Source organism: Porcisia hertigi, chromosome 36 (assembly GCF_017918235.1).
Source record: "Porcisia hertigi strain C119 chromosome 36, whole genome shotgun sequence".
NCBI lineage: Eukaryota > Euglenozoa > Kinetoplastea > Trypanosomatida > Trypanosomatidae > Porcisia > Porcisia hertigi.
The window spans coordinates 2,267,501-2,292,908 of NC_090595.1; the positions used below are offsets into that span (position 1 = coordinate 2,267,501).

At 57.4% G+C, this 25,408-nt stretch overlaps 6 protein-coding genes across 6 annotated transcripts in view; all 6 read right to left on the reverse strand.

Annotated features, from left to right (window-relative positions):
- JKF63_00564 (uncharacterized protein) overlaps positions 1-2,391 on the reverse strand; it is a gene marked incomplete at both ends in the record, with an annotated part of 3,237 nt that extends 846 nt beyond the window's left edge. The window contains one exon of the mRNA XM_067896615.1: positions 1-2,391. This exon is cut by the window's left edge and continues 846 nt beyond it. Coding sequence (XP_067752772.1) covers positions 1-2,391 — 2,391 coding nt within the window.
- Positions 2,392-4,388: 1,997 nt separating this feature from the next.
- JKF63_00565 (uncharacterized protein) lies at positions 4,389-6,998 on the reverse strand (the record flags this gene model as incomplete). The annotated part of the gene is made up of 1 exon (XM_067896616.1): positions 4,389-6,998. One exon carries the CDS (start codon positions 6,996-6,998, stop codon positions 4,389-4,391), a length of 2,610 nt encoding a protein of 869 aa, XP_067752773.1.
- Positions 6,999-8,951: 1,953 nt separating this feature from the next.
- On the reverse strand, positions 8,952-14,840 carry JKF63_00566 (uncharacterized protein; the record flags this gene model as incomplete). The annotated part of the gene is made up of 2 exons (XM_067896617.1): positions 8,952-12,004; positions 12,038-14,840. The coding sequence occupies 2 exons, from the start codon at positions 14,838-14,840 to the stop codon at positions 8,952-8,954; spliced, it is 5,856 nt and encodes a 1,951-aa protein (XP_067752774.1).
- Positions 14,841-16,650: 1,810 nt separating this feature from the next.
- Positions 16,651-17,244, reverse strand: JKF63_00567 (uncharacterized protein; the record flags this gene model as incomplete). Its single annotated transcript, XM_067896618.1, has 1 exon — positions 16,651-17,244. The coding sequence occupies one exon, from the start codon at positions 17,242-17,244 to the stop codon at positions 16,651-16,653; it is 594 nt and encodes a 197-aa protein (XP_067752775.1).
- A 1,178-nt stretch (positions 17,245-18,422) lies between these two features.
- JKF63_00568 (uncharacterized protein) lies at positions 18,423-20,600 on the reverse strand (the record flags this gene model as incomplete). Its single annotated transcript, XM_067896619.1, has 1 exon — positions 18,423-20,600. One exon carries the CDS (start codon positions 20,598-20,600, stop codon positions 18,423-18,425), a length of 2,178 nt encoding a protein of 725 aa, XP_067752776.1.
- Positions 20,601-22,295: 1,695 nt separating this feature from the next.
- JKF63_00569 (uncharacterized protein) lies at positions 22,296-23,348 on the reverse strand (the record flags this gene model as incomplete). Its single annotated transcript, XM_067896620.1, has 1 exon — positions 22,296-23,348. The coding sequence occupies one exon, from the start codon at positions 23,346-23,348 to the stop codon at positions 22,296-22,298; it is 1,053 nt and encodes a 350-aa protein (XP_067752777.1).
- Between the last annotated feature and the right edge of the window lie 2,060 nt (positions 23,349-25,408).

Below are 25,408 nucleotides of genomic sequence, written 5' to 3' on the forward strand. Positions count from 1 at the left end.
CTGGGGCCAGACCCCACATTCAGAGTCCAGTGAAATGACTCGCTTGAAGTGCAGCCCTGCCACCGAGGAGTGGGGCGAGTCGACGGTGGTGCTAGCACTCGCTACCACGGGAGGGATGCCGGCAAAGTATGACGGCGTTCGCAAGACGCCAACGCCGCCGCTGCTGAGGCGCAGAATACTGTTGCTCTTCGCCATGTGGGACGATGTGACAGAGGAGTTGGCGTGGGCGCCAGAGGCCGCCGTCAGCGTGCCGTTGTGCTGGGACACACCAGGAGGAGACCCGAGACTGGCTCCCGCCAGCGACACTGAGGATGAAATAGATGGCATACGACGCAGGGACTGTGTCCGGCTCACAGGAACTTCGAAGCGGTGCGGTCGGCGGAATAGACTCGAGCTGCGCAAGTAGGCAGCTGTGGCAGCTGGTGACATCTCGGCCGAATCTGGAGACGGCAGCGCAGCACTTGCGTTGGGCTGACTGCTTGCGCTCCCACCACTGTGTCCCTGCGACCGTTGCGTACTGAACTGTGGAGCCTGGAGCGGACGGCTCATGAGGGAGGCGGTAGGCAGTGACAAGGCCGAAAAGGCGCACTGAACGCGCAGTGATGAGCTGTCTGAGACTGGGGCGGTTTCCAGGGGCGGCGCCACCATCGTGGTCACGCCCCCGCTTCCACCAGCCCACGTATGCACCGCGAAGGAAGACGGTGCTGAACCGGGTAAACCTGTCCTGGTGTCGCTGGCTGCAGTACAGAGGTGGTCTACTCGAACAGCGTGCTCCATGGCAGAGTTTCCTGAGGACGGTCGCGTGTGAGAGCGATCGTCGTGAGGAGACACAAGATGTTCACGGATGTGGGATGCAAAACGGGTGTCCCCGCCACCGGCGCTGGTGCAGCGAGACACGTACCTGTCAGAATTCGCCCCTACCGTTGTGCTGTCGTCCTTCCTAGAGATGATGTTTGCCTCACTGGCGTCAAGAGTCCCGTTGCCACAGCCATCAACACCGTCGTCAGCAACGTAGGCACATAGCTGGGAAGGAATGGAGGGCGCAGGAGCGCTACTTCGCCTCCTTTGAAGGCCATCGCTGCGCGCCCGGCGTGCCGCAGTCGGAACAGGCCTGGCGAGCGGCGACACCGCAACCTCGCCAGTATGCAGCGCGGAGCCCTCTGGTGCTGTGAGCAGAACTCCGCTGAGCGCCGACGTCTCAGCTTGAGATGCCACTGCAACGAGAGGGGAGACCTCAACGCTGGTGGTGCCGCAGTCGCGCTGCGTACCGGATACCACGTCCACCGCTTCATGAATATATCCCTGGATGCTGCCAGGGAGCGAACTGTTCAGCATTGTCGATGCTGCTGCCGCAGCACCCCAAAGCGTCTCGGTGCCCACATCCGGTGTTGCTGCAGCGCTGACATTTGTCGCTAGATCAACGCTCTGGTCCCCGCTCTTGCAAGGTGCCCTCTCGACAGAGCGCTGGGTGGCAACAGCAGTTCCGAACAGTGCGCTAAGCGCAGTAATCTGCGCCACAAGACCGCTGTGACACAGCTCCCTCCGCTCCTTAGCAGACTCGCCCCGCACAGAGCGCTCTGTCACTGCAGGTACGACGACGCTCCTCTCCGCCCCTGGAAAGTCGACCTCCGCGAGGGCAGACCCATCACCGCCGACAGCAGTTGAGGACGCGAGCGCTGACGGCGACGCTGCCTGTACGGCCGGGTCGCAGTCACTCGACTGCCACGCTTTCTCGCGTGTCGTTACCGAGATGGAGGAGGTAGGCGCGATCGCGTCCGCTGGTGAAACCCCACAAAGCAGCGCATCGTTATGAATATACATCCACAGAGCGGCAACCTCTAGTGCCACACGGCCCAGAAGATGGGCGATACGGCGCTTCTCGAATGCGGAGAAGGAAATGCCGCCGTGATCCGCTGCCGTGGTCGCGGCGGCCAAAGCCGCGCCAGTCCCTGCACTCGAGAAAGACGCCGAGTCAGCGGCATCACCGCTATGAGGGTCGAGTGTGAAAGACGATGAGCTGGTGGTGGACAAGGCCAGGTTGAGCGCTGGTTCTGCACCCGATAGAGGAGACACGGTTGTGTCACGCTTGTGTGACGCCACCTTGGACGTGGTTCGTGTTGAGGCGCCGTTGCTGCCACTGGCGCTATGCGGCGTTGCGGCGCCGCACACGCTGCCTTCCTTTTTTTTACAAGTATTGAACGGGTAGTGCTCCCTGTACTCACACGCCCGTAAAAGTCTCGACAGCTCCCTCTGAAGAAACTCAATACTCTCCCCAGCCTGCTGAGCAGAAAAAACGGCTGGAAGAGTTTGAGCAGGGGAAAACCTAGGCGAGGGCGGCGATGCGACACGGGGTTGTGCATTGAAAGTCCAAGACGCCTGCATCTTCGCCATCGATGGGAAACAAAGCCAGTACGAGGAGAACACACGCACACACAGACGCACTTGTGCAAGGGCGATACAGCCGCCTTATCACGCCACCCGATGAAAACGCTGATCAAGTCGATCGGTATACAAAAGGGGAAAGTGATAAAATAGATCAGAGCTGCACGCTCAATGACGGGGATGCAGAGACGCAACAGCAGCAGCAGCAGCGGGGGGGGGGGGCCAAAACACGTAGTGCAACAGCTCAGCAATTCACAATCCACACCATACAGCAACCGGACTCAGACAGCAGGGGAAAGAGACACCAAAGGAGATGATGAGTTCACTGCATCGCCATTTCGGTGCTGCAGCGGACCCCCCCCCCTCCCCCAAATCAGCTCCCCCCTACTCCCCCGCCTCCGCGCGCCTCCCCCTTTGTTTTCTTTTGTTTTTAGCGTTACCGAAAGTCAGCGCCCCACGTATGGATAATGTGTGTGAGAGAGACAGGAGACATGCAACGGCACACCAGCACAAGGAGATGACACAGATAAGCGTGGTGCGAAGACAGCCTCTACAAAGAAAAAAAAACACTCGCTTGGTTTTTTCAAGTGCGTTTCTGTGTGCGCAAGTATAAGCGGGTTTGGTGGGGGTTTGAGCGTTGACGCCGAGGCCCAGGATAAAAAAACGAGTGTAATGGAGAAAGCGGAGAGAAAAAAAGAGAGAAAACGGTTGGGTGATCATGGCAGCTGCACTGACAGACAGCGGGGGGGGGGGGGGGGGGGGAATAGAGCATTCCAACGAACGTTAGCACAGGTTTCATGTGTGCGCGTGTGTATGTATGTATGTGAACGCACTACGGTGTCTGAGGGGAGCGCAGATGCAGCAAAAAAAAAAAGGGGGAGACAGCCCACCACGATGTGCTATATATATATGCGCGGAGAACATCAATGCGGATACAAGCGATGGGCAACCCCCCATCCAAGCTTCGCAAACCTCTTTTTAAAAACGGGAAGCCGAGAGACACCGTTAGCGGCAGGCATAGACTGCCTATCTGTGTTTGCTATGCGCTTTCCCTTTGGCACCCCTCTGTCGAGTCTGTACTTCAGACGAGCCTGTGACTGTCATCATCAAGGATGGCCGACAGTGGTGGTGGCATTCTTTCCTTTTTTTTTTTTGGGGGGGGGGGGCACCCCGTGTGCAGTGATGTACGCGTGGTGACCGTGTGAGGTGTGCGATATAACCTGAGGAGATGCTGCCCCAGAATATAGAGAGAATTCTTCACACATGCGCATGCGCGCGTACACACACATGCACGCACAGGGGTGTGGCAGAGAGAAATGCCGTGGCGCACCAACCAGAGACTGCACACTGAGCGCGATGCCAAACAAGAAAAAAATTGTAAAAAAAAATTAACCGAATAAAAATATCCTCCCCGCGACACCCACCCCACACACCAGATCTCACACACCCAAGCACGGCAGAAAGAATGGAAAAGGACGAGGAGGAATGCCAATGAGATGTCCTCTTGAGAGGAAAGGAGAGAAGGGGGGAATCACAGAAGAGTAGCGGACCATAGACTGAAATACCGGGTTTGTGCGCGAAGGCGATGATTGGGGGAGGGGGGAGGTCAAAGAGGGGGGAGCGAGACAACGCTAAAGGGAAGAAAAAGAGCATCTTCGCTGTAACAAAGCTATGAAGACAAACGGCACAGGGAGACCTCAAAAAAGCAGACGAAGCGCATAGGCGCCAAAATCAGAGTCAAGGTAACAGCGAGCAGAACCTGAAAGAAAAAACGTAGACGTGGAGGAAAGGGTGGCTCGACGTTGATTGCGCATGACTACAAGAAATACGCACAGAATGATATTGACTAGTAGCCGTTTCATGGGTGCCACAGAAAGTGAAGGGAGGGCAGAGGAGTAACAGTGAGTGCAGTGACCCCCGACAACAGTCCACCACCGCTTCTCCCCCCCCCCTCTTCCATGGCTCGAAAATTGCGGACACACCTCCTGGGTGTCGCCTCCCTCCCTTTACGTGGGTGGCGGAAGATGTTGCTTTACACGTTCCACCAGGTCTGCCTTGCGTCTTGCCCCGCCGGTGCTTACATGCGCTGCGGCCAAGTACTCCTTCAGCTGGGGTATAGTCAAGCAATCCCACGCATTCTCAGCGGAAGCCTGGCGAATGAGCTCCTCGATAGGAATATGAGCACCATCCCCTCCGGCGGAAGCCAGAATCCCTCCCTCGGCCGCCCTAGATCCTGCTGCGCCGTCGCGAGATCGACGCGTCGCCGAGTCCGCCGTGCGCGACTTGGGGCAGTAGAGGGAAGCGTTATAGTCGCTTCCCAGCACCTCCTTGTTGAAGTCCTGGAAGAGTGCTGCGTAGCTCTTCATACCCTCGTAGTCGGGAAGGGTGTTGTCTAACTCCAGCATAGCCTCATCAGCGCCACGAGCAGGAGTGTCCTCCCCCCCCGTCGTCCTCAAGGAAGTGCCAGCGTCGGGATACAGGAGACTGTTTGCCGACGGGAAGCGTCGCCGGGCGAGCTCTTGCAATTTGCGGTACTGCCGTTGCAGCGCGGGGTTGGAGACTGCATCTAGGCGGTAGGACACTGTCAGCGCGTTCACCATCTGCTTTGCGAGCTCAAGGTGCGTTGGATCCACCGAGGTGTCCTCCAGCACAGGGGAGGCGTGCTTGTTGTCCACTTTGCACGTATTCAGCTTCGGCACGCTGCGCAGCTCCTCGGCATAGGGAAGAGGCACCACGTAGAGTCCCAACCCATCTATCGGCACCTGAGAGCGCTTCTCAGGGTTCGCGGTGAGGTCTGGCGATGGAACCAGTGCCACGAGCCGTGGCGCCTTGGTGACCGAGCTGCAATACTGTGCAATCGCGACCTTTTTCTTCGCTCGCAGCTGACGCACGAACAAGACAAACAGACGATGCGAGTGGACACCCCCGCGTTGCACGCACGAATGAAGGAAGGCGCTCCGTCGCACCGAATGCTCTCGTGGCACAGCGTCAACAAGATCTTTGAAAAGCAACACCGTGAAGCCAGGTTCGGCCCCAGCCGCTGCCACCTCCACGATTCTCTTGCGCTCCTCGCTGGTCAAGTAGACCCGCTCCTTTCCTACTGGTGCGTAGTAGCAAAGAACGTCGGCCACCACGTCTTTTTGGCGCCGCAGTGACTCCTCCGTGCAATCGACTTCGCTACGACGGCACCGCAGCGGGTTCGTGCAGCTGTCACTGACCTCTTCTTGGTCTTCTGCACCCCCACTGTCACCCTCCTCATCAGCTACGTTAGTACCCGCGTGCAAGTGAACAACGCGACGCAGCACGCGGTTTGTGCGCCCATCCAGCCACTGTTTCTGCGGGGGGCGAGCACGCATGAAAGGGAGGTACACACTAACAGCCATCCGTGGCACGGCAGCCACTCGGGACGCCTCCTCGGTAGTCTTCTCTGCCGCTGTCATCGCAGGCAATGGAGTGGTCGCTCCACAGAGACTACCAATGCGAAGCTGGCAGTACTGAAAAGGCCTCTGTGGATTTCCACGACGCACGACGGAGACGAGAAGCCGCTGCAGCATGGCGGCCCCAGCGTTCACGTGAACTGCACCCTCACCACCGCTGACGAAGGTCTCAGCGCGAGCCTCACGCAGCGCAGCCAAATCGTTAGTGTCACCGCTCACAATACATCGCGTAGAGGCCATCTGCATCTCCATCACTAATGGACCCCAGAAGTAGTCCTGCATAAAGCCTATTACAGCCGTAGGGGGCGAGTTGGATAGACAAGAGCTGTTTTGGTTGGAACCAGCGGCGGCAGTACCGACAGGCATCGGATCAAGCGACTGATCGCGCGTATCGAAGATGGGAAAAAGCGGAGGTGCAGGGCTGCCACTCTTGTCAGCGCCGGTAGAGCCTGTAACTACTGCCGACATTGAAGAGATGGAGTGCCCACCCCAGCCTGCGTCTCCCGGCTTGCCTGCAACTGTGGAGCCGCTGCTCGTGTGTGGAACGCCACCACTACCGGTCTTGCCAAAGCCAAACACCTCAAGCACGGCACCCTCCTTGCTAAGGGCGCATGCACGGCTGCGGCACAGGTTCCACTCCCGTGCGTCGCCGCCACTCGGGTTGTCACAGTTTGTGAAGACGAAGAGTCGCCGGTGACGAATAGCCTGTAAGCTGCAGATGCTCAGAAAGATGCGCTGCGCCTCCCAGAGCACTTCACTGAACTTGAAAGCGGGTGGGGAGACCGAATCTGCCGAAAGGGCAGCCCTTGCCTTCACAGAACCATCCGCCAGTGATGCTGTCGTGGGAGCGGAGGATGTCGCTGCTGTGGGCCAATGACCGACACGGCTCTTAAACTCTTCGTATGCGCTGGACCCGGGAGTGCCAGCTGCCTCCAGATACTCCATCTTCTGGATGCATTCTATTCCAACGCGAGTGGCCTCCTGCACCACGTAGACCCCGCTGAAGCCAGTCGAGGGGATCGATACCCGTGTGTTGTACAGCACGATCGCAACGACATCCTTGCTGCCGCACACGAGCTTCTCCCTCAGTAGTGTTACAATGCTCTGCATCGCCATTGAGAAAGAGGACGGAGAGGAGTGCACCGATGCGCTCGATCCACCCGCAGCACCACTATCCATCCTTGCCCCATTACTAGTACTAGATGGGTCGCGTTTCACAACGCCACACGTGTGCGCCGATGCATTCGCCCCGTGATCACCGGGCAGCGATCCGAACATGCCCTCGTTACAGTCCACCAGACACACAACGGCGTCGCGCTGATTGTGCTTCCACAGCTGCTCACGACAGTCATCCAAGTCGATCCCATCGGCACTTGTGCTGTCTGCTGCGACAAAACCAGTTGTACCCTCACCCCATTCTGCAAACTCGTCCATGGTGCACTGTATGTATGTGCATATATATATATATATATGTGTGTGTGTGTATATATACGATGGAGGGGTGGCAAAACACACTGTATGTGAGTGTATCGTCGTTGTAGTGGTCCCACCTCCCACCTCCCCCCTCGAGGTCTACAGGATATTCACAAGGTGTCTGCGAAGAAAGCGAGAGGGAGGAGGAAGTCCAATTTGTTGGCACCACGGACTGGCTCGCAAGGCGCGGCGGACTCGCTTGGATAGCCCCCGGGGGTTTCTGAACCTCACCGACTACTGTGATATATGGCCTCTGCGCTCATGCACGTGTGTAAGGCACGAGATGGAAGAGAGGCCCCTCTGGCAGGAGAAGATTATGAAAACAAAAAAGAGGGGCACTGGCACCGTATAAAGCAAGGAATGGCAAGGAGTACAGGAGTAGAGTGGCATGTAGAGCAGCATGACGGGAAAATGGCTTGACGAGCCACCTGAGCCGCATTCGCGTTAGAAGAGCGCAGAAAGTGTTACACACACGCACACACGCGTAAATCTTCAGAAACGAAGACGCACACAACCACTCTAGTAAAACACCCACAGTTTTTTTTTATCGATGCGGGAGGGGGGGGGGGGGGCAAGGGCAACAGTACACAGGGACCGTCGCATGCGTCACCACGTAGAGAGACCCGACACAGGTGACGGTAGCTAAAGCGGGTGCATGTTTCCATACGGCATCGTCGCCACCACTACCACCCCCTCCGTCACCGAAAACCCCCTCGATACTGGCCATCGCCCCCCCCTCCCAATTGTGAATATTCTTTGTTGACCGTCACTCACAATATCTGCCTTTGCGATGATGCAGATAAGGAAAACCCAAACAGGTAAAAAGTGGTCGCTGTGTACATTGCGCCCCCTATTTGTGTCGACACACGCCCAAATAAGAAGAGAGACGCGGAGGATGTAATGTGTCACACACACACACACACACACACAATAACAATTGAAAGAAGGCCGGGGGAGGAGGAGCTAGCGCATGAAGCAGCAGCCTTTATCTATGTGCATCGTCTCCCCCACCACCTCTCGTGCTGCTACCTCCCCTCCATTCACCACCCCACACCGCGCAACTGCCTCTCATGTCAATCATTGACCCCCCCCCTGTAAAAGGTGTTGTAAATAATATGTATAATCGAAAGGGGAGAAAACATCTAATACATCTACCCACCCGCCCCCCCCCTGTACTTGGCCGCTGTGTGTATGTGTGTATATATGAGAATGGATGAATGCAGAGGGGGGAGAGAGAACAAAAACAAGAGAGAAACACACTCAAAACACCGGTGAGATAAATGAACATGCATTGCACATCCAAAGAGAACAAACTACAACTAAAAACGAAGGCGTGGGGGTCTGGGGAGAGGGGGGCCAACGTGCCAGGAAAAATTGCGAGCAATCGCCTCCCCCCTCCGTGTGTGTGTGTGTGTGTGTGTGTGTGTTAACACAAACGCAGAAAAACGAGTACTTGGTTCTCCACACGCGTACGCACACACACACGGGGGAAGTGGGAGAAGAAAGGAAGCAAAGTCTAGACGGCAATGTGAGGAAGACGGATAATATACAACCGGGAATTTTTTTCGAGTCCTCCCGCCCTCCACAATCTGTAACGCACGCCAGATCAGCCTCCCCTACTGCCCTACGCAGAAGAGGGTAAGAGAGGCGACCCAGCCCTCACATATTGAGCCACGGTGGGGTCGTGGTATCTTCTCGACGTGCTTCGTCACCACGACTCCAGTTCGCATCCTCCGCGTATTCGTGGCCGCTTACAGTGCCTGCGAGGGTCATATGCGGCACGCCGAGCACCATGTGAGAAGAACGGGTGGGCGACGTAACTAGCGAACCCAACGCAGATCCAATATCAGTGCTTACCTCAGCGACGGACGTGGGTGCGGAATGACAGACAGAGCCTAGCGGTGCGGCCCGCGCCGCTGGCTGGTCGGGTTTCGGCCCGAGGCCAGTGTCGGCCATGAACACCTCCTCGGCATCGCTGTACTCTGAAAGGGGGTGTAGGGTGGTTCGAAAATCTGCCGGTGGCTCATTGAGCGCTTCTGGCGACGATGCTGAGGAGGAAACTGCCGGGGTACCGGGTGGTGTCGTCTGCCCCCGCAACGGCGGGGAAGGTGAGAATTGCAACTTCGGAACCGCCAGCGGAGGCGCTGGCGCATCAGCCTTCCCTCCATTCTCACCGTCTCCACCGTGACAATCCAGGAAGCGCTGGTACGCAGCGAAGAAGTCCTCGCGCTGGCGCACCCACGCCTCGAAGTCTCTGGGGCTCATATGCGCAGATGGATTCTGCAGGGGAGCGGGGGTGAAGCCCAGCCTTGCCGTACCGATAATGGCTGCCACACGCTGTGGCATGTCCAGTGCAGAAGCAATGCCACCATCGGACGCATTGGCCGCAGACGCCGCCAATATCGAGGCGCCAGGGAAAAGAGAGGCTCCATCTGTGCGGCTGGCCTGCTGGTTCTGCCACTCCTGTACACCAGACGTGTTGCGCTGCATCGCACTATCAACGATGGCGGGGGTATTTGCCAAGGATCTCAGCTCTTGCACCATGTAGTTCGGGCCAGCCTCCCTGCGCAGTGGAGCAGGGAGACAGGCAAGACGTAGCGCCTCGCCGTCCATGTGCCGGTACTGGATCCGCCATGCTTCCAAAAACTCCAACTCCTCTCCATTGGGCTTGCCCAGAGTAGCCTCTACCAAATCCAGAAATTTGCCTGCGTGGCCGTTCTTCGCACGCGCCTCATCGCGCTCCTGCCGCTGCTCCTTCGCCACCGCGTTCAGGCCCTCTACATCGCGTTGAACATGACGAATAAACTCCTCGGTGTCCTCGGCATTCGGCATCATGAACGCCTCCATCTGTGGATATACATCCGTTGCATGAGCGGACGCTGAGACACTGCCTCCGCGGGAAGAGCCCCTCGGGCCCCCTGCACGAGAAACCCTGCGGCGCAGGGCTGCGGCAGCTGCCATTGCCGTGTGTAGGCTCGAAGCACGTGCCCCACTCTTGCCAATACAGTCTATGCTGTCATTGCTGACATTCAGCTTACCGCAGGCGACGGCGTTGACGGGGATAGCGCGCGGGTACTCTGACCAGCTCTCTGGCATCGGCTGAAGCGGCCCGTAACCCTCGACGAAGAGAACAGGAGCACTATGGCGCTGGCCTTCGCCGTAGAAGTACTCTGCAAGACCGGCACTAGGAGCAGCCATCGTAGTAGTGGGGCTCGGACTTGCCGCATTCGCCTTGGTCACTTTATTCGGCGACAGCGACGCTGACGAGCCGCAAGTGAGCGGTGGCGCACTCCCGGCGGTGAGTTGGTTGAGTGTGCGCCAGCGATCCCGCGCCGTGGCCCGTACCAGCTGCGGGTAGGAGGGTGTCGCGTGGTTCATCAGAACAACGCTGCGGTCTTCAGCGTCTGTCAGACGCCTGCTCGACGTCTGCAGCCGTGACAGCGCTGGCGACTCCAGCCCGCTTGTGGAGCTTGCACCTGGCATGCCAGCCCTTGCGGCAGCCTCTAGCCTCTTCAAAAGGCTGAGTTTCTGGGGCGGCGGTGCGCGTCTCTGGGACTCAGCGGATATGCTCATCAGCGACATCATTTGGTCAGCACCATTGCCGCTGCGCCCGTCCGCTGCACCCCATGTTGGTGAAGTCAGGGTGGGCGCCTGGCCGGCAGATGTAAAACCACAAGAGACGCTGTAGTGTTTGCAGAGCATCTCCATCGCATGGCCTGGGTCACGCCGAAGGAGCCTGTAAAACGCCTCCTCCTCCCTCTCCTTTCTGCTTTTCTTGGGAGAGACGCACAGCGGCGACGGCGTTGCTATCGAGTCTGCGTGGGCCAAAGTGCTGTTATTCGACAGGTGCACATCCTGCCGATCAGCGCGATCCGGCGATAAGGTGGCAACAGATACAAGAATAGAGTTCCCCTGCCCCTCAGCCTCACTGTGCAGCCCACGCACCTGCGACTCACTCACCGGAACCAGCGTACCAGGCGGTGGAGCCTCATCAGAAACGAACTCGCCCGAGATGGTTGCTGGGTGAAGCATTGGTGATGCCAAATCCGGGTCATTGTCCACTCGAGGCGCCACGGCTATGCGCATCATGTTGAACAGCTTCCGTGTCTTGCTGTGCCGCGACCCCTCCGCCTGAGTCTCTGCCGCCTTTTGTCTGGAGTCGACAGAATCGCCACCTTCCAGATCAGAAGCCGCAAAAAGAAAGTTGTTCTTTGTGTGGCGGTCGTTAGGGGTGACAGACATGAGATACCGGCGTCCCCGCTGTGCCGGTGGACCGAGTGCGACGTCCGGGTCCACAAGCAAAACTGAGTGCTGGATGTCGGAGATGCCGGGCAGTTGCATGACGTAGCCGATGGAAATAGCCTCGCTCAGAGCCAGCTCGTACTTGGGCCTTTCCCCTTGAAGAAAAATATGCACAGGGGCGGGACCGGTGCTAGAGAGGACGGCTGTGGCAGTGAGAGGGCGGGCCGTAGCTGCTGCTGCTGAACGTAATCCGTTGCTGTCCGGTGACGGCGTCCTCGAACTCACCCTAGACAGATGCACCTCTCGATCCCGAAGGGCGACGTCGCGCTGGCTCATCTCTTGCCGCGCGAGAGCCGCCTCGTGGTACTGTTCAGCTGCCCAGGTACGGTTGCGCTCGTCAAGCAGGCGCAACATGCGATGCAGGCGCGGTGGAAATGGTGGGTGGCTGTGACTGCCATTCGTATGTGTTGCGGATGAGGAGATGGCTGATTCGCCCGCGTCAGTGCGACCCTTCGCCAGGGTCCTGGAGGGCGCCTCCGCGCCAAAGAACGTTCTCTTGACAAAAAATGCGCCGAGACTTGCCACCCGCTGTGCGGGCCCTCGGCATCCACCGACGCGCAGCTGAGGCCTGAGCCGACGCCGTCCGCTGTTGGCACGAGCGGCGTTGCGCCCGGACCCAACAGCGGGAGAAGTACCAGTTCGGCCAGGCAGAGGAGCGGTGGTGGTCCCGGGAGCAGCGGCCGCATCAGGGATGCCGAATGTGGTCTTCTTATTATTCCCAACAGTGTCCTGGCGCTGGCTCAACGCGGCAGAGACCTCCTGACTTCCTCCCCTGCCAAGGCGGCTGATAGTCGCGACACGTGCGACAGCGTCGAGGGGAGCCTCGGCAAGTTGTGGAGCTGCATAGGCGGCTGGAGACCCCATGGTTGAGTAATTGATATCTTCCCAGCGTACATAGTCACGATACAGGAAGCACATCGCCTTCAGCTGCGCCTCGCTCACTGCACGACCATAAGTCGCGTAACTAGAGCTGCCTCCAGGGGGGGCCGCCATCTTCGGCATGCGCTGCCGACCCACAGCGTCCACCTCGATCTCCGGTAGCGGGGTGCCAAATATTTTCTTCATGAGCTGCGGTGTCTGACCCGTGACGAGACCCGAGTACTGGTGCAGGAGGTCCATCCGCCGCAGTGCGTCGATGACCTGCACCGCCTTGATGCGCCAACCCTCCACCATCGTGCGCGCGGAAAGTCCCAGAGGCCATCGATGTGGAATGAGACATCCCTCACCCAACACGTCCCCCATGCCATAGGTGGCAACCCCTTTGCAAATCGTCGATACAGTGCCCCGCATGATAAAAATCATCTCGGTGCACCGAGTCGATGTGCTCGCCACGAGCGAGCCCGGTGGGTAGATGACAGGCTCGAGCCGTTCCTGAATGAGGCGAATGGCAATGTCAGGGAGCGTCCGCAGTAGCTGGAAGCCAGCACGCAGCTGCTGCGCCAAGGCGCGCGTAAAGCGCTGCTTCCCCATCCATTCAATGCGGAGAACCGCCGCTTTCTGTAGCAGTCCATCACGCAGGGAGGCATCACGGTGTACAACCTTCGTGAAGCTTCGGTGCGGTAGGCACCAAACGTCACAGACGGTGTCTGCCCGCAGTACGCAGTGACGCGGCTCACGGAAGAGAACCGACAGCTCGCCAAAGGAGGCTCCCGATTCGACCACCTCCGCTGGCTGGGCGTTGGGTCTCTCTCCCAAGCACCAGCAGCGGCACCCGTCGGACAGGGTACCCGACGCCGCCAAATCATTCGGAAACTCGCCTGACATAAACATCGCTGAACTGTCGAGGCTCTTTGGGACGACAAAAACCTTCAGACGGCCGCGTCGCAGGAAGCAAAGCTGCCGGGCGGCCCCAGAGGTGTGTGGGCACGCCATCACCTCGCCAGGCATGTAGGTGCGTGGAACCAGGTGCGAAATCAGGGTGCGAATCGTGGGCGCTGGCGCATCCTGGAGAAGCCAACTTTGCCGCATGAGCAGCTCAGTGGCGGCGTAGTCGCTCTGGAGGGAGCGGCGCCGAGCGGACACGATGAAGTCAGCGACAGTGCGGACGGCCCCACGCGGCAGAGCCTCGCCCGGCGCGGTGGCGCACCAGGACAAGCGATGGTGCGATGCACGTCGCTGCCGCCCTGCCCGCTGCTGAGCGGCGATGCTGACAACCGCGGCATGCACATCGCTTGTGCGGATGCAGAAAGCGTTGACAAACTCCATGTAAGGGGCTCCCCCCCGGTCGCCTTTCGACGCTGCCGAGGCGGTCCCTGAAGCGGGCGCAACGACAGAGGTGGTTGAGGCAGTGTAGCAGACGTGCTTGAATGGGGCCATTCCCAAAGACTCGCTGGCACCTAGCACCACCGGGCCACGCACCTGTTCCGTGTGGGTGGGCCGAAGAGTTGGTTGTCCCACAGTGCGGCTGGCACGTCGCAGCGAGCGATGGATCGCAGTCGTTACGTTGGACACAGACGGAGCGTCACAGTTGGCGTTGGTGCCGCTGACCATGGTGTTGTTGTGAATGGAGTTGGCCGTTGTGCAATCATCCATGATCATCACCGTCTCTTGTGTGAGACCACCACCGCACAGGCGCACCACATCGTTGGCTGACGTAAAGTAGGTCTTGCGCCCTCTAGACATCCCCAGACCGCCGCCACGATGGCTATGGTGAAGCGCCAAAGACTGCGTCTGTGGCTGGAAAAAGGTGGCGGAGACGGTTCCCGCCACAACGATGTACACAAAAGACGTATCAGGTGACTCGCGGGGGTAGACCAGCACCCCGCCAGTGTCAAAGCTGACGGGTGCGACTTTGTCCTTCAATATGGCAATGACATCCTTCGGCTCTAAAGAGAGACTCGCCGTTCCTCCGTCCAGCATCAAGTCCCCGCCAGCTGTGTTGAGTGCACGTGTGAGCAAGGTCAATGCGTCCGCTACCATCTTTGTGTACGCCGCTGCGCCTTCGACAGTGCTGCGAGACGGGAATCGCTGTCGTATGTTCAGCTGGCGTCTAAGCATCTGCTTCTTGAAGCGCATGATAGGGGCGAAGTACTCCCGCAGCGTCACTCCCGGTAGGGCATCGAGGGCCGTGTTTATGTATGTAAGACGGTCAATGGAAACTCCATTGATTTCAACGATGCTCTCACTCCGCTTGGGGCGCCCCTGTGTGGTGCTGGAGTAGCGGCGGCTGTTGCGCCGCGCGCTCTGGTGACACGGTCGCCCATGCTCAAGAATGCCGGGTGCGCGGGGGCTGCCTACTGTGAGCATCGGGCCACGAACAGACGAGCGCGGAGGCAAAATATATATATGTGTGTGTGTGTGTGTGTGGGGGGGGGGGGAATAGAGCAGTCTAAGCGGCGTAAGGGCAACGCGCGCGTAGCTGTAGAGGAGTACAGTCAGCCCAACAGGAGTTCAGGAAGATGAGCTGTACAAAATATAGCTACAGCGTAAGCGATGAAAAAAAAGACAGTAGTGTGTAGAGAGTCAAATGTGTTTGATTGAAAAAAAAAGGGGGGCCAGCCACAGGCCAGCGCGTGTCGGCCCACTCTCAGCTCCAGTCAAATGTGGTATTGTCGCGTCGGTGAGTTTGAGCGAGGGGGGAGTCTAATGTGTGAAGAAGTGGCGAGGTAAACCGCGGGGTCGTGAGTCGTGGATACGCTACAGAGATCAACACCCGCGCACACAAATGTACACCCCGTAGACGTTGACCCTACGTCTTCTTCTAAGCTTGAGGAAGAGAAGGGGGCGAGAAGGCAGACCAAAGGACCCGGGTGGGAGAGGGGGGGAGCAGAAAGAGTGCCGAATAATGGTAGAAAAAACGCTATCGAATCGCCCTCCCGCGCATGGATGTAACTTCCCCCTCATGCGAATCATCGATGTCATATCCCACGCCCCGCAAGCTGTGGGGAAACAGCTACCCCCCTTTGTGCAGCAGTAGCTCTCAAAGAAACCCTTTGGTGGAGGGGAGGGGAGAGAGAGGGGGGTAGGGGAGGAGGATGTGCGAAACCACATCAATATACATTTCCTTTTTGATTCAGCGATACCGTGACCTTCCCTATTGTTGCCTCTGCCCGATATCGCTTCGGGCCCAAACCAGTTGCGCGTGGTGTCCCCCCCCCCCCCCCGACACACTCACCCAACACAAGAGAAAATGGAGGAGGCAGTCTCATGTACGAGACAACATCCATGGCTTCAGCCTCTCTCCCTACGCTATCTTTTATTCAAGCTTGGTGATATTCCCCACAGACACACGTACACTCAACGAAAGAAAATGCAGTCATTCACATCCCTTCACACGCGCGGATACATAAGGAGGGGGGAGAAAAGAAAACGAGGAAAGGGCAGGCGCGCGAGAAAGAAACAGAGAGACAGAGACAGACAAGCAGACATGTCGCAACAGTTGTACATACTTTACATCACGTTTTGGTTACGGTTGTTCTTGCGGTGGCTCTTCGGGTTTTTTTTTTGTAATGAAGGGGGGAAAAGTGAAGTAGTAAGTGAATTACACCAAGAAACGCAACATCACCAACGGCAGACACGCGCACACGTGAGAAGATACCGCAAGCGAACCCACACATAAAAAAAAAAGAGAGAAGAGATAAAGGGGAGGAGTCCCACGACAGGAGACATCCCAAGCAAGAGAGACCGCCGCTGAACAGCGCAAACAAAGAGAAGATTGCCAAAAAAAAAGTCAGGAGAGCGCATATCTTATGCACTGGAAACGAAGAGCGACACCCCCCCCTTCCTCCCCGAAGAAAAGCGGGTGAGGACCGGGGCAGGGTAGGCCCAAAGGCAACAACAAGCACCGCGCAGAGCTGCTGCGCTGACCGCAAGTCTCTCTCCACACACGCCCACCTACCCCACCCGCAACTTTTCTACATCAGTATGCTTGCTCACCTGGATCCAGTGCACTTGCAAGTTCATGTGGGGACCCCACAAACACATTTGAAAACAAAAAAAAAGGGTGGCGTGACGCGAAGTTGATGTTTTCAAACACAGCCCCCGCCCACACACGTCCACGAACGCATGTATTCCTCTCAATACTATTCAGGGTGAACAGAGGCCGCCGCAGAGCTGCTTAGGCCGCCCCCTTCGTCGTCGAGAGGCGATCCGCCATGGCATGTTCATCGTCTCGGGATATCTTCGTCGTCTTTGGATCGTACGGATAAACATACTTCTTGAAGAGCTCCTCGTCGCGCTTCTCCCAGTCCACGTGCGAAAGACGGTCCGCGCACTCCTTGAGCCTCTTCTTGTCAATCTTCTTCGGCTCCGCGGTCAGCAAGTAGCGCTCGAGGAGCTTCTCGCGCCGTGAATTAATCTTCTTGCACTCATCATCGTACATCCGGCGCACCTGGTCGTCAATATCTCTCGAGTCCAGCTTCTTGTCATTTCTGTGGATCTCCTCCTGCACCTTGCGATCACGCTCAGCCTTCGAGTTGGCAAAGCGCTCCACTTGCTGATCATACACGCGAGCTACAAGGCTGCTCTCATTCTCCTTGGAGATGTACCTCTGCACCTGCGCGCGTGCTCGCTCCAGTGTAATGCGGCGCTCCTCCTCTCGTTGTGCCGACAACTCCATCTGACGGTAGTACAGACGTTGCACGAGGTCCTCCTCCTCCTCCGGGGAAAGGCGCGGCGCGGCGGGCACTTCGTTGTAGTCCTCAGCTCCCATTCTGATGCACTGTGTGTGGAGGTTCTAGAGTGAGGCCGCAGGGCTCTCAAGATGATCCGGGACGGAGCCCCGGAGAGTAAGGGGGAAAAAACACCGCCGGTGTGTTTGTGGCGGTTACTGAGACGCCCTTTGCTTTTTCTTGCAGAGAGGCGATATTCACTATGCACGAAAACGAGGTAAGCGAGGAACTGCGGAGGAAAAAAAAAAGCAAAACAGTGAGATTGGCTTTTTTCTTTGGAGGGGGAGGAGGCAGATAAAGTCACGTGAATCAAAATGTAGAGAAGTGGATCCTGTAGGCGTAAGTATAGGTGTGTGTAGGTACATATATATATATATGTGTGTATATATGTATGTATGTATCCTCGACCAGGGCAGGGGCAATAGAAGCGTAGCCGACGCTCCATGTACCATTGGTACACGTTTGAGCATATGAGTATGAGTGTAAGATCACCGATAAAAACCCGAGGACACAGACGCAAAGCGGAGGAAGGAAAGTTCGAATAGAGGACGGCGTCAAAATGAAGAGCAAAGCAACGGAGCAAGACAATGGAATGACGCAAGGGCAGACATGCGCTCCCGGGAAGGGGGGGGCAGCAGCCAAGGCCGTGCATACATCCACGAAGCGCGCATCATTCGCAGGCGCAGTAAGGCACAAGTGCGCACCACGTAGAGGTACACACGCACACACAAAGAGAGAATATGACTCAGACAAGGATGGGGTGGAAGGGAAAAAAGAAAGAGAATAAAGGGAATTTACGCACCACGGCACTACGAGAAGCGCGAGTCATGAGCAACACACCACATGGGCTCGTGCATCCCCTCCCCTCCCCCTTTTATCCTTGCTCTATCAGACGCACCCAGGACCTCCTCCGCCCGCCAACCTTACACCATCAGCCAGTATCTCACCCCTTCCCCTTAAGCGTTAGGACTACTCCTGCCCGGGTGCTGTGTGCATGTGAATATAGGGGGAGGTGCGCATCTAGTCATGCGAAGAGCAAGTGTGGGCTTGGTAAAAGACCCTCTCTGTGAGAAAGAAACGAGACGAGCAACACGCAACCAACACGAAAAGGAAAAAAAAAGTAATGTAGCGCCTACCAATGGCCAATGAATTCGTTAGTAGTAGAGCTCTTCTCCTGGTGACCTGCTCACCCTCTCGCTCTCTCCTCCCCCCCCCCTCGTCACTGGCCGCGGTTCACCTTGAGATCCTCTGTGAAGACAGCGTGCGCCTCTGTGTAGGCGTTGGTGGGTGTGTGAAAATATGAATCAGCAGGCTGAACAACATTAATGGTGCAAGGTTTCCCTCGTCGCATAAACACGCCCATGCCTCCGGGAACGTGCGAAGCCACCTCGCCGTCACTACTGGCAGTGCCACTGTCAAGTGACTCGTCGCCCACGCCTCTCTGACTCCGTCCGGCGATCGCCAGTGGCGCTGACATCCTGTCGCGCTCACTGGCTCCGTCGTAAAAGCGGCGCGCCATCTCGCGCACGTGTGGAGCCGCGGCCATTTCTGGCAGCACATCCAGGTCCGCGTGGCCCATCAGGACGGATTGATGCTTTGCTTGCTGGATCTTCTTGAAGGTCTCCCCCAGCGAGCTGCTCTGAATGAGAAGAACAATCTCGTAGGCGACACCGTTGCGGTACTCCGCCTCGCGAAGCAGTCGGGTCCGCTCCCGGTAGGTCTGTAGCTCGTTCGACGACGAAGTCCGTGATTCAGAACCTCGACGCCCGCTCTTGACGGGGTGCTGAGAGGCCCGCCACGCTGTGTTCACTTCATCGGCATTCAATGGCAAGGGCACACACGCGGTAGAGGCGGAAAGGACTTCTGGGCAGCAACTCGCGAAAAAAACGCCGAACTCGCGCTGCAGCTCCTTCTCGACCTTTAGGTAAGCATAATGAAGTAGCTGCTCCTTCTGCAGCACGCGGTCGGTGGCCGCTCGCGAGAGCACAAACTCCAAAGGGGAAGCTGGATTCAAGACGATGTCCACCTTCTCCGGCACAATGGAGGCGTTGTGCAGCAGCGTGGAGACATCCGCGAAGTAGCCGATCAGGAAAGAGTGCAGCAAAGGCCCGAACATTGGGAGGGGAGTGGCTTGCGTTAGTCCAAAGGGCGCCGTCTGAGCGACGAACTCCCAATAGGCTGCCTTGCGCTCGCCCGGCACAGCGTTCGCCGATTCCGCTTCCGCTGCACTCCCCCCGCACGACGCACCTGCCCTCTCTGCGTCAGGCGTCACCTGCCGCCTCTTAGCCAGCCGCTCTCGTGGAAGAGGATGGTGTCGTGAGGACGCCAGCTGGCGTCCAATAACCCGTACCTTTCCTTTGACGCGACGTGAGCGCCGCTGTGCACGCGTGCGCTCTGCGCCAGTTGCTGGGGTGCTTGGAGGCTTCTCATGCAGCACACGAGAAGTGCCACGCTGAGACCCATCCTCCACAATGCCGTCCATCAGCATCGTGTCGAAGAGCGCGTCAGCGTCAATGCGAATGTCGGCAAGCGATGTCGGTGGTGTTCCCTGTGGTACGACACGGTCAGGAGAAACCTGAGGCGGCGTGAGCTCTGCCGTCCTCAACGCCACGCCTGCCCGGTCAGACGTGTGTACCTCTGTGGCACCTACCCGCGCCTCCCCGTCTTGACTTGGCCGCCTCTCCTGTGATACCCCCGCCATCGGCACGGCAGTATCCATTTCTCGCATGCTCACCTCGGTAGAACCTTCGGCCGGCTGCTGCCCGTGCCGCTGCTGCCACCACTCACTCTGGAGGAGCGCGTCAGGCAGCAGGCATGTGAGAGGCACCTCGCCGCCAGCAGAGGTGGCTCTACTAGAGCCTGATGTCCAAAGCGCACCACTCGGGTCGCGCACTGGGAGCCCGAAGCGCTCGCAGAACAGCCGCAGGTAGTCGAACGACGTGAAGACGGGGAGCGCTATGTAGTTGTCTAGCGCGAAGACCTGCGGCTTCACGTCATACGGATCCCACTGCTTGGCCACTGGAGAGGCAAGCGAGAGGAGAGTACTGTTCACCAGGCGCCGCACCAGCTCCAGCTCTGTGCGAGCATCTCGGTTTTCACTGATGGACAGCGCAATCGCGGCCTCGAGGGCATCATTGCGAGGTAGCAGTTCAAGGGTCCTCAGGTGCGCGGTTGTCGCACCCGGCGCAGAGGCACCGCTGCCACCGCTACCGCTTGTAGCGCAGAAGTCGCCTTGCACCTCTCGAAGAAGACGCTGGATGCGCCTGCGCTCCTGCAGTAGCTCATTCGCTGCGCGGTTTGTTTGACGGAGACGCCGCAGCCTACGACGCAGCGAAGGCAATCCCACGCTGGACGCTGCACTGGTCCTGAAGCGAACCAGGGTTGTTGAGAACAGCATAGCAGCCAGCCACCGCTTTGCGTGCAGGTGTGTGAAGTTTTTTTTTCTCAAGACCAAAGCGAAGTGTAGGAGAAAATAGGTGCCGTTTTGTGTGTCTCGATAAACGTCTGCACAGCCCTTTACCTTTTGTGTGTGTGTGTGTGTGTGTGTGTGTACCGCAGAGACACTCGTGCCTCTGGCACTGGGATCGCTTCAGTCCAGAGTGTGGGGGGAAAAGGCGTCCGGCACAGATGGATGTGGGTGGAGATATAAAGCCGAGTGCGACAGATAATCGCAGCTCTGCTTGTCACCAACCCGCCAGACAGACGTCGGTACACAAAACACTCACGTACTTCCGAGAAAGTCAGTCGCTAAAGCCGAGGAAGAGGGGAGGAAAGGGGGGAAAGGGGAGGAGGGGGAAGAGATGTACAAGAGAAACGCGCGAGTAGCAGCACATAAACGCTAGTCATTGACGCTGCTGTACAACCCGCTCGTTGTTTGGGAAAGAGTGGGCGCAAAGAAAAAAAAAATAGAGCGGACCGATCACAGAGCGCAAGGCCCAAATATTAGCAGTAGCCCTCATTGTAGGCGGACTGTCACCTCCGTGGATAAAGAGACCACCGCCACCACCACCACCATCATGGCAGCTCTCAACTTTTGAGAGCACTTTTCGAGTGTACTGCAGCGTCTTTACAGTCATGTGAGTGCGTGGCTCGTTGTGTGTGGGTTCGATGCCGCACCCCACTCTACGTCGCTTCAAAACCCTCTTGTTTACATGTCTACACTCCCCTCCCTTCCCCCCCCCCCTCCCCGCCCCCCGATTGGTCCCAGGGCACTGGCAACACGCGTCCCAATAACCGGCGTCACAGAAGCAGGGGAAAAAGGCGGATATCACCCGATAATAACTGTGGCTGCGGAGATGACCTCGTACATGAACAAATATTGGGGACCAAAAACATTTTGCACGACAAGCAGAACAGGTTGTACACGGAAAAAAAAGAGGCACACGCAGCAACGATAGCGAGAGAGGGTCATGCACTGATGCCCATGCGCAAGGTAAGCATCTATCCAGCGAAGAGAAGAACGGAAAAGAGGGAGGGGGAAGGCGAGAAATATAACGATGGATAGAGGCATGTGAGTACAAAAGTAGTGCTTCCCTAGACGTGCTGCCATGTGCGTGCGTGCGGGTACAGACGTGTCGGGAGTGGCGAGCGAAGATGAGAGTGCGGTAGGGGGGAGCACGTGTCGTGTCGGCCAATCACCTCATAAAAAAAAAGAAGCAGGGGTAAAAAAAAAAATGGAGAAGCAGTCGACTCCACTATGCGCACGAGGGATGAGTCGGTGTGCTGTGTGAAAGTGTTCGTAGATCATCTTCACACTTCCTTCAAGAACAACGAACGGAGTGCACACAATTGACAGTGTTCTTGTGTCACTAGGCTGCGACGCAGGGAAGACACTCCAGAGACGCCACGACGCATGGCGTAAAAAACCCATGTGGGCGGGCCAGGCAGGTTGCGTTAAACGCGAAGCGACACGTCTCCGCCCCGCTCACCCCTCAACCCCCTCGGTTATCTTTACCCCCTCTCCCTCCTTCCCTCCCTCCCCTCACCGTACTTCTCTCTCTTATGCCTTAGCATCCCTTTATTTTTCGTCTTCAGCTCATGGCCATTGTCACGGAAGTGTCTCCCTCTACGGTGCACGTGTGCATGAAGCGGGCTACACCTTCGGCGTGGGTAGCGGCGTCGCAGAGGTTGACAGGAGATGGTTGTTCACCGTTAGCACGATCTTACCCCATGTATTGCTGTCGCTGAGCCGCGCATGTGCCTGTGCCACATCCTCCAGTGGGTATGTCTTGTTCACCATCGGCACAATCACTCGCTCCTTCATGTAGGGGATCAACTCCTTCTCGAAGGTGTCTACGAGGCTCTCTTTGTAGATTTCGGACTGGCAGCGAAGCTTGGAGAAGACGATGTGTGCGCGCTGCCGCAGCAAGGGAAGGCAATTCAGGTGAACCTTTGCGCCCCCCATGAAGGAGAGCACGACGATGCGGCCATCCTGCGCCAATACCGCAGCATCCTCAGAAATGTACGACCCGCCAAAAACAGAGTCCAAGACAAGATTGATGGCACTCCCGCCCAGGAGGGTTTCCACCTTCGGAGCGAAGCACATGCCGGTCTCATCCGGGGTGCGGGATAGGTTGATGGTAGCGAACTTCTTGCACACCTCCACCTTGGACTCTGAAGAGGTTGTGACAGCGATGGCCTGAAAGTACTTCTCGGCGATCTGCGCCGCCGCTGTGCCCACACCACTGGCCCCGGCATGGATGAGGACGTTGTGACCCTTGCGACAGTCACCGTGATACTTGAGTACCTGCCACGCAGTGAGAAACGCCTCGGGTATCGCGGCCGCCTCGATAAAAGAGTAGCCACGCGGGATGTGCAAGACGCTGCCCTCGTGCACGACAGCGTACTCGGCGTAACCGCCACCCGCCAGCAGCGCCATGACTTTGTCACCCTCTTTGAAACGCTTCACGTCGGCCCCTACCCGCTCAACGATGCCCGACACCTCCAGCCCCATAACCTCGCTACTGCCTTTTGGCGAGGGATAATGGCCCTGGCGTTGCGCCGCATCGGCGCGGTTGACGCCAGCTGCACTCACTCTGATGAGGACGTCCTTCCCACGGGCAACGGCAACCTTAGGAATGCGAGAGACTTGGAGCATATTTGTGTCCCCGAACCCCTTCAGGGTGACGGCACGCATCATCTGCATGGTTGCTGATGGAAGAGGGAAAAGACAGAACTGAAAAAAAAATAACAATAATGAGCAGCAGCCGAATGAAAAAAAAACGCCACTTTTTTTCTGAAAAGGGGGGCTCGAACTGAGGAGAAGGGGGGGTGGAGGGTGGAGGGAGGAGGAGGGAGGAGGAAACAACGTAATGAGAGGCGAGGGGGAAAAAAGGAGGTCTTCTTCGCGGAGAATGGGCACGAAGCACCACTCCAAATATCTTTTCGCCTCGCTCATGTGGAATGTCAGACAGAATGAGAGGAGAGAAATGAAGGCAAATGATGAGTTGAAAAGGGGGGCTCCATCTGGTGTTCTAGTCCGGTATAGATGATGGTACAGACGTGCTAGAAGTGTCCTGGGCGCGCGCGGGGGGAGGGGGGAGGGGGGGGGGAGGCTGTCCTCTGTAGTCCACACTCTGAGAAACACTGTATATCATTTTGATGAGTTCCACAGAAGCGTGATGTCCACCCTTCCTTAAGCACGTGATGCATCAAGACCCCTCCACTTCTCATGTCGCTAACCAGACCCAACCTTTTTCTGGTATGCGGGGATCGCGATGCGGGCCGTTCAAAGGGCCTCCAGGTGACATGATGTATGGAGCTGCAGCGGCGTAGAGGTGGTCTGCCATCACATTCATAAACTTGGAGCGACAAGCACGTGACTGCGTGCCTGGCCTTTACAGAGCGCGAAGAAAAACTGACGAATCGTCGATGCGTAGGCGTAGTGCGACTATTCGCCGTGAAAATAATGTGCGGGCCCCAAAAAAAAAAAGTGCAGACGGCTCAGTCGAGTACGGCCACGTTGTTGTTGTACTCTTTCCTCCGACATGCAGTGCGCCTTGCTCCTCCGCCCCCCCCACTCCCTCCCCCCCAAAAAAAAAGACTTTGCTCACACGAATACGCCTCTCCATGCTTTGCAACGCCGCTCTTCTTCCTCCCCTCCTTTTTGAAATTTTCACTTCTTTCTGTGCGCGGGCGAAGGATAACCCCCACCGTATCGGACGTGCGTTCCTCCTCGTCGCCACAAAACCAAGAACCAAAGAAAGGGATTAGCACCGCACTCAGGCTCGACAATATTTGCTGCCGATACGGCACGGAGATCACCCTTGTCAACCATCTGGGGGCAGGGGAGAAGGATCTGCTCTACTTCACAACAACTGCAGGGGTGTTGCATAGGGGGTGAAACAACTCGACCCATCTGAGGCCTCCCCCCTTCGATCTCTGCGCATCGGCTGTGGGCGGGTGCGCTGATGAGGACGATGCAAAGTTCTTGCAAAAGAAAGAGATCGGTGAACGACACATCAGATTCGCATGCCTCCCAGGAACGACGAGGCCGTGCGTGGAGGAGGGAGGATAGTCGTTCTCCTGTCTTATGGAAGCCCAGCCAGAACCGCTTCAGCTCAAGTATGGGGCGCCAACGCGAAGTACGCGATGTGGTGTGAGTTGGTGGTAGTTGTTGTCATTGCATTACGGTGTTGTTCAGTTGGGTTATTCTATCAGTGGGACACAGTGAGGATGTAAGGGGGGTTCGAGAGGAGCCGAGACGCTACGAGGAAAAAGAAATGATGATAAGCAGCACTTAAGAATCATCGCTCTTACGCATGCCTATACCCCATATTACAAGCTGCACCGACAGCTGCTACGCCTCCGCGCATACATGTGTGAAAAAAAAAAGAGGAAACTACAGCTGCATGGCTCCTTTCTTCCGTTGGTGGGGAAAAGAGGGAGTAAAAAATGCATGTGTGTGTGTGTATACGTGTCGGGAGGGGGGAGGGGGGAGACGAACGGCGACGCCGCGTACTGACTATGCCCGCTCAAAGAAAAAATTGCTTTTTTTATATATCCTCCTCCTCCTCCTCCTCCTCCTCCCCCCGGGGGAGGATCGCACCCTCGTATCGTATCCTACACGACTGATCAAGACGTAGGTGCGTGCGTGTGTACGGACATATGTGCCACCGTGAACAGGTTCTCTTCCGCAACGGCGGGGGAGAGGAAGGAGAGGGAGGACCGGTGTGCAGAGAAAATGTAGTAATCGACAACAATGCC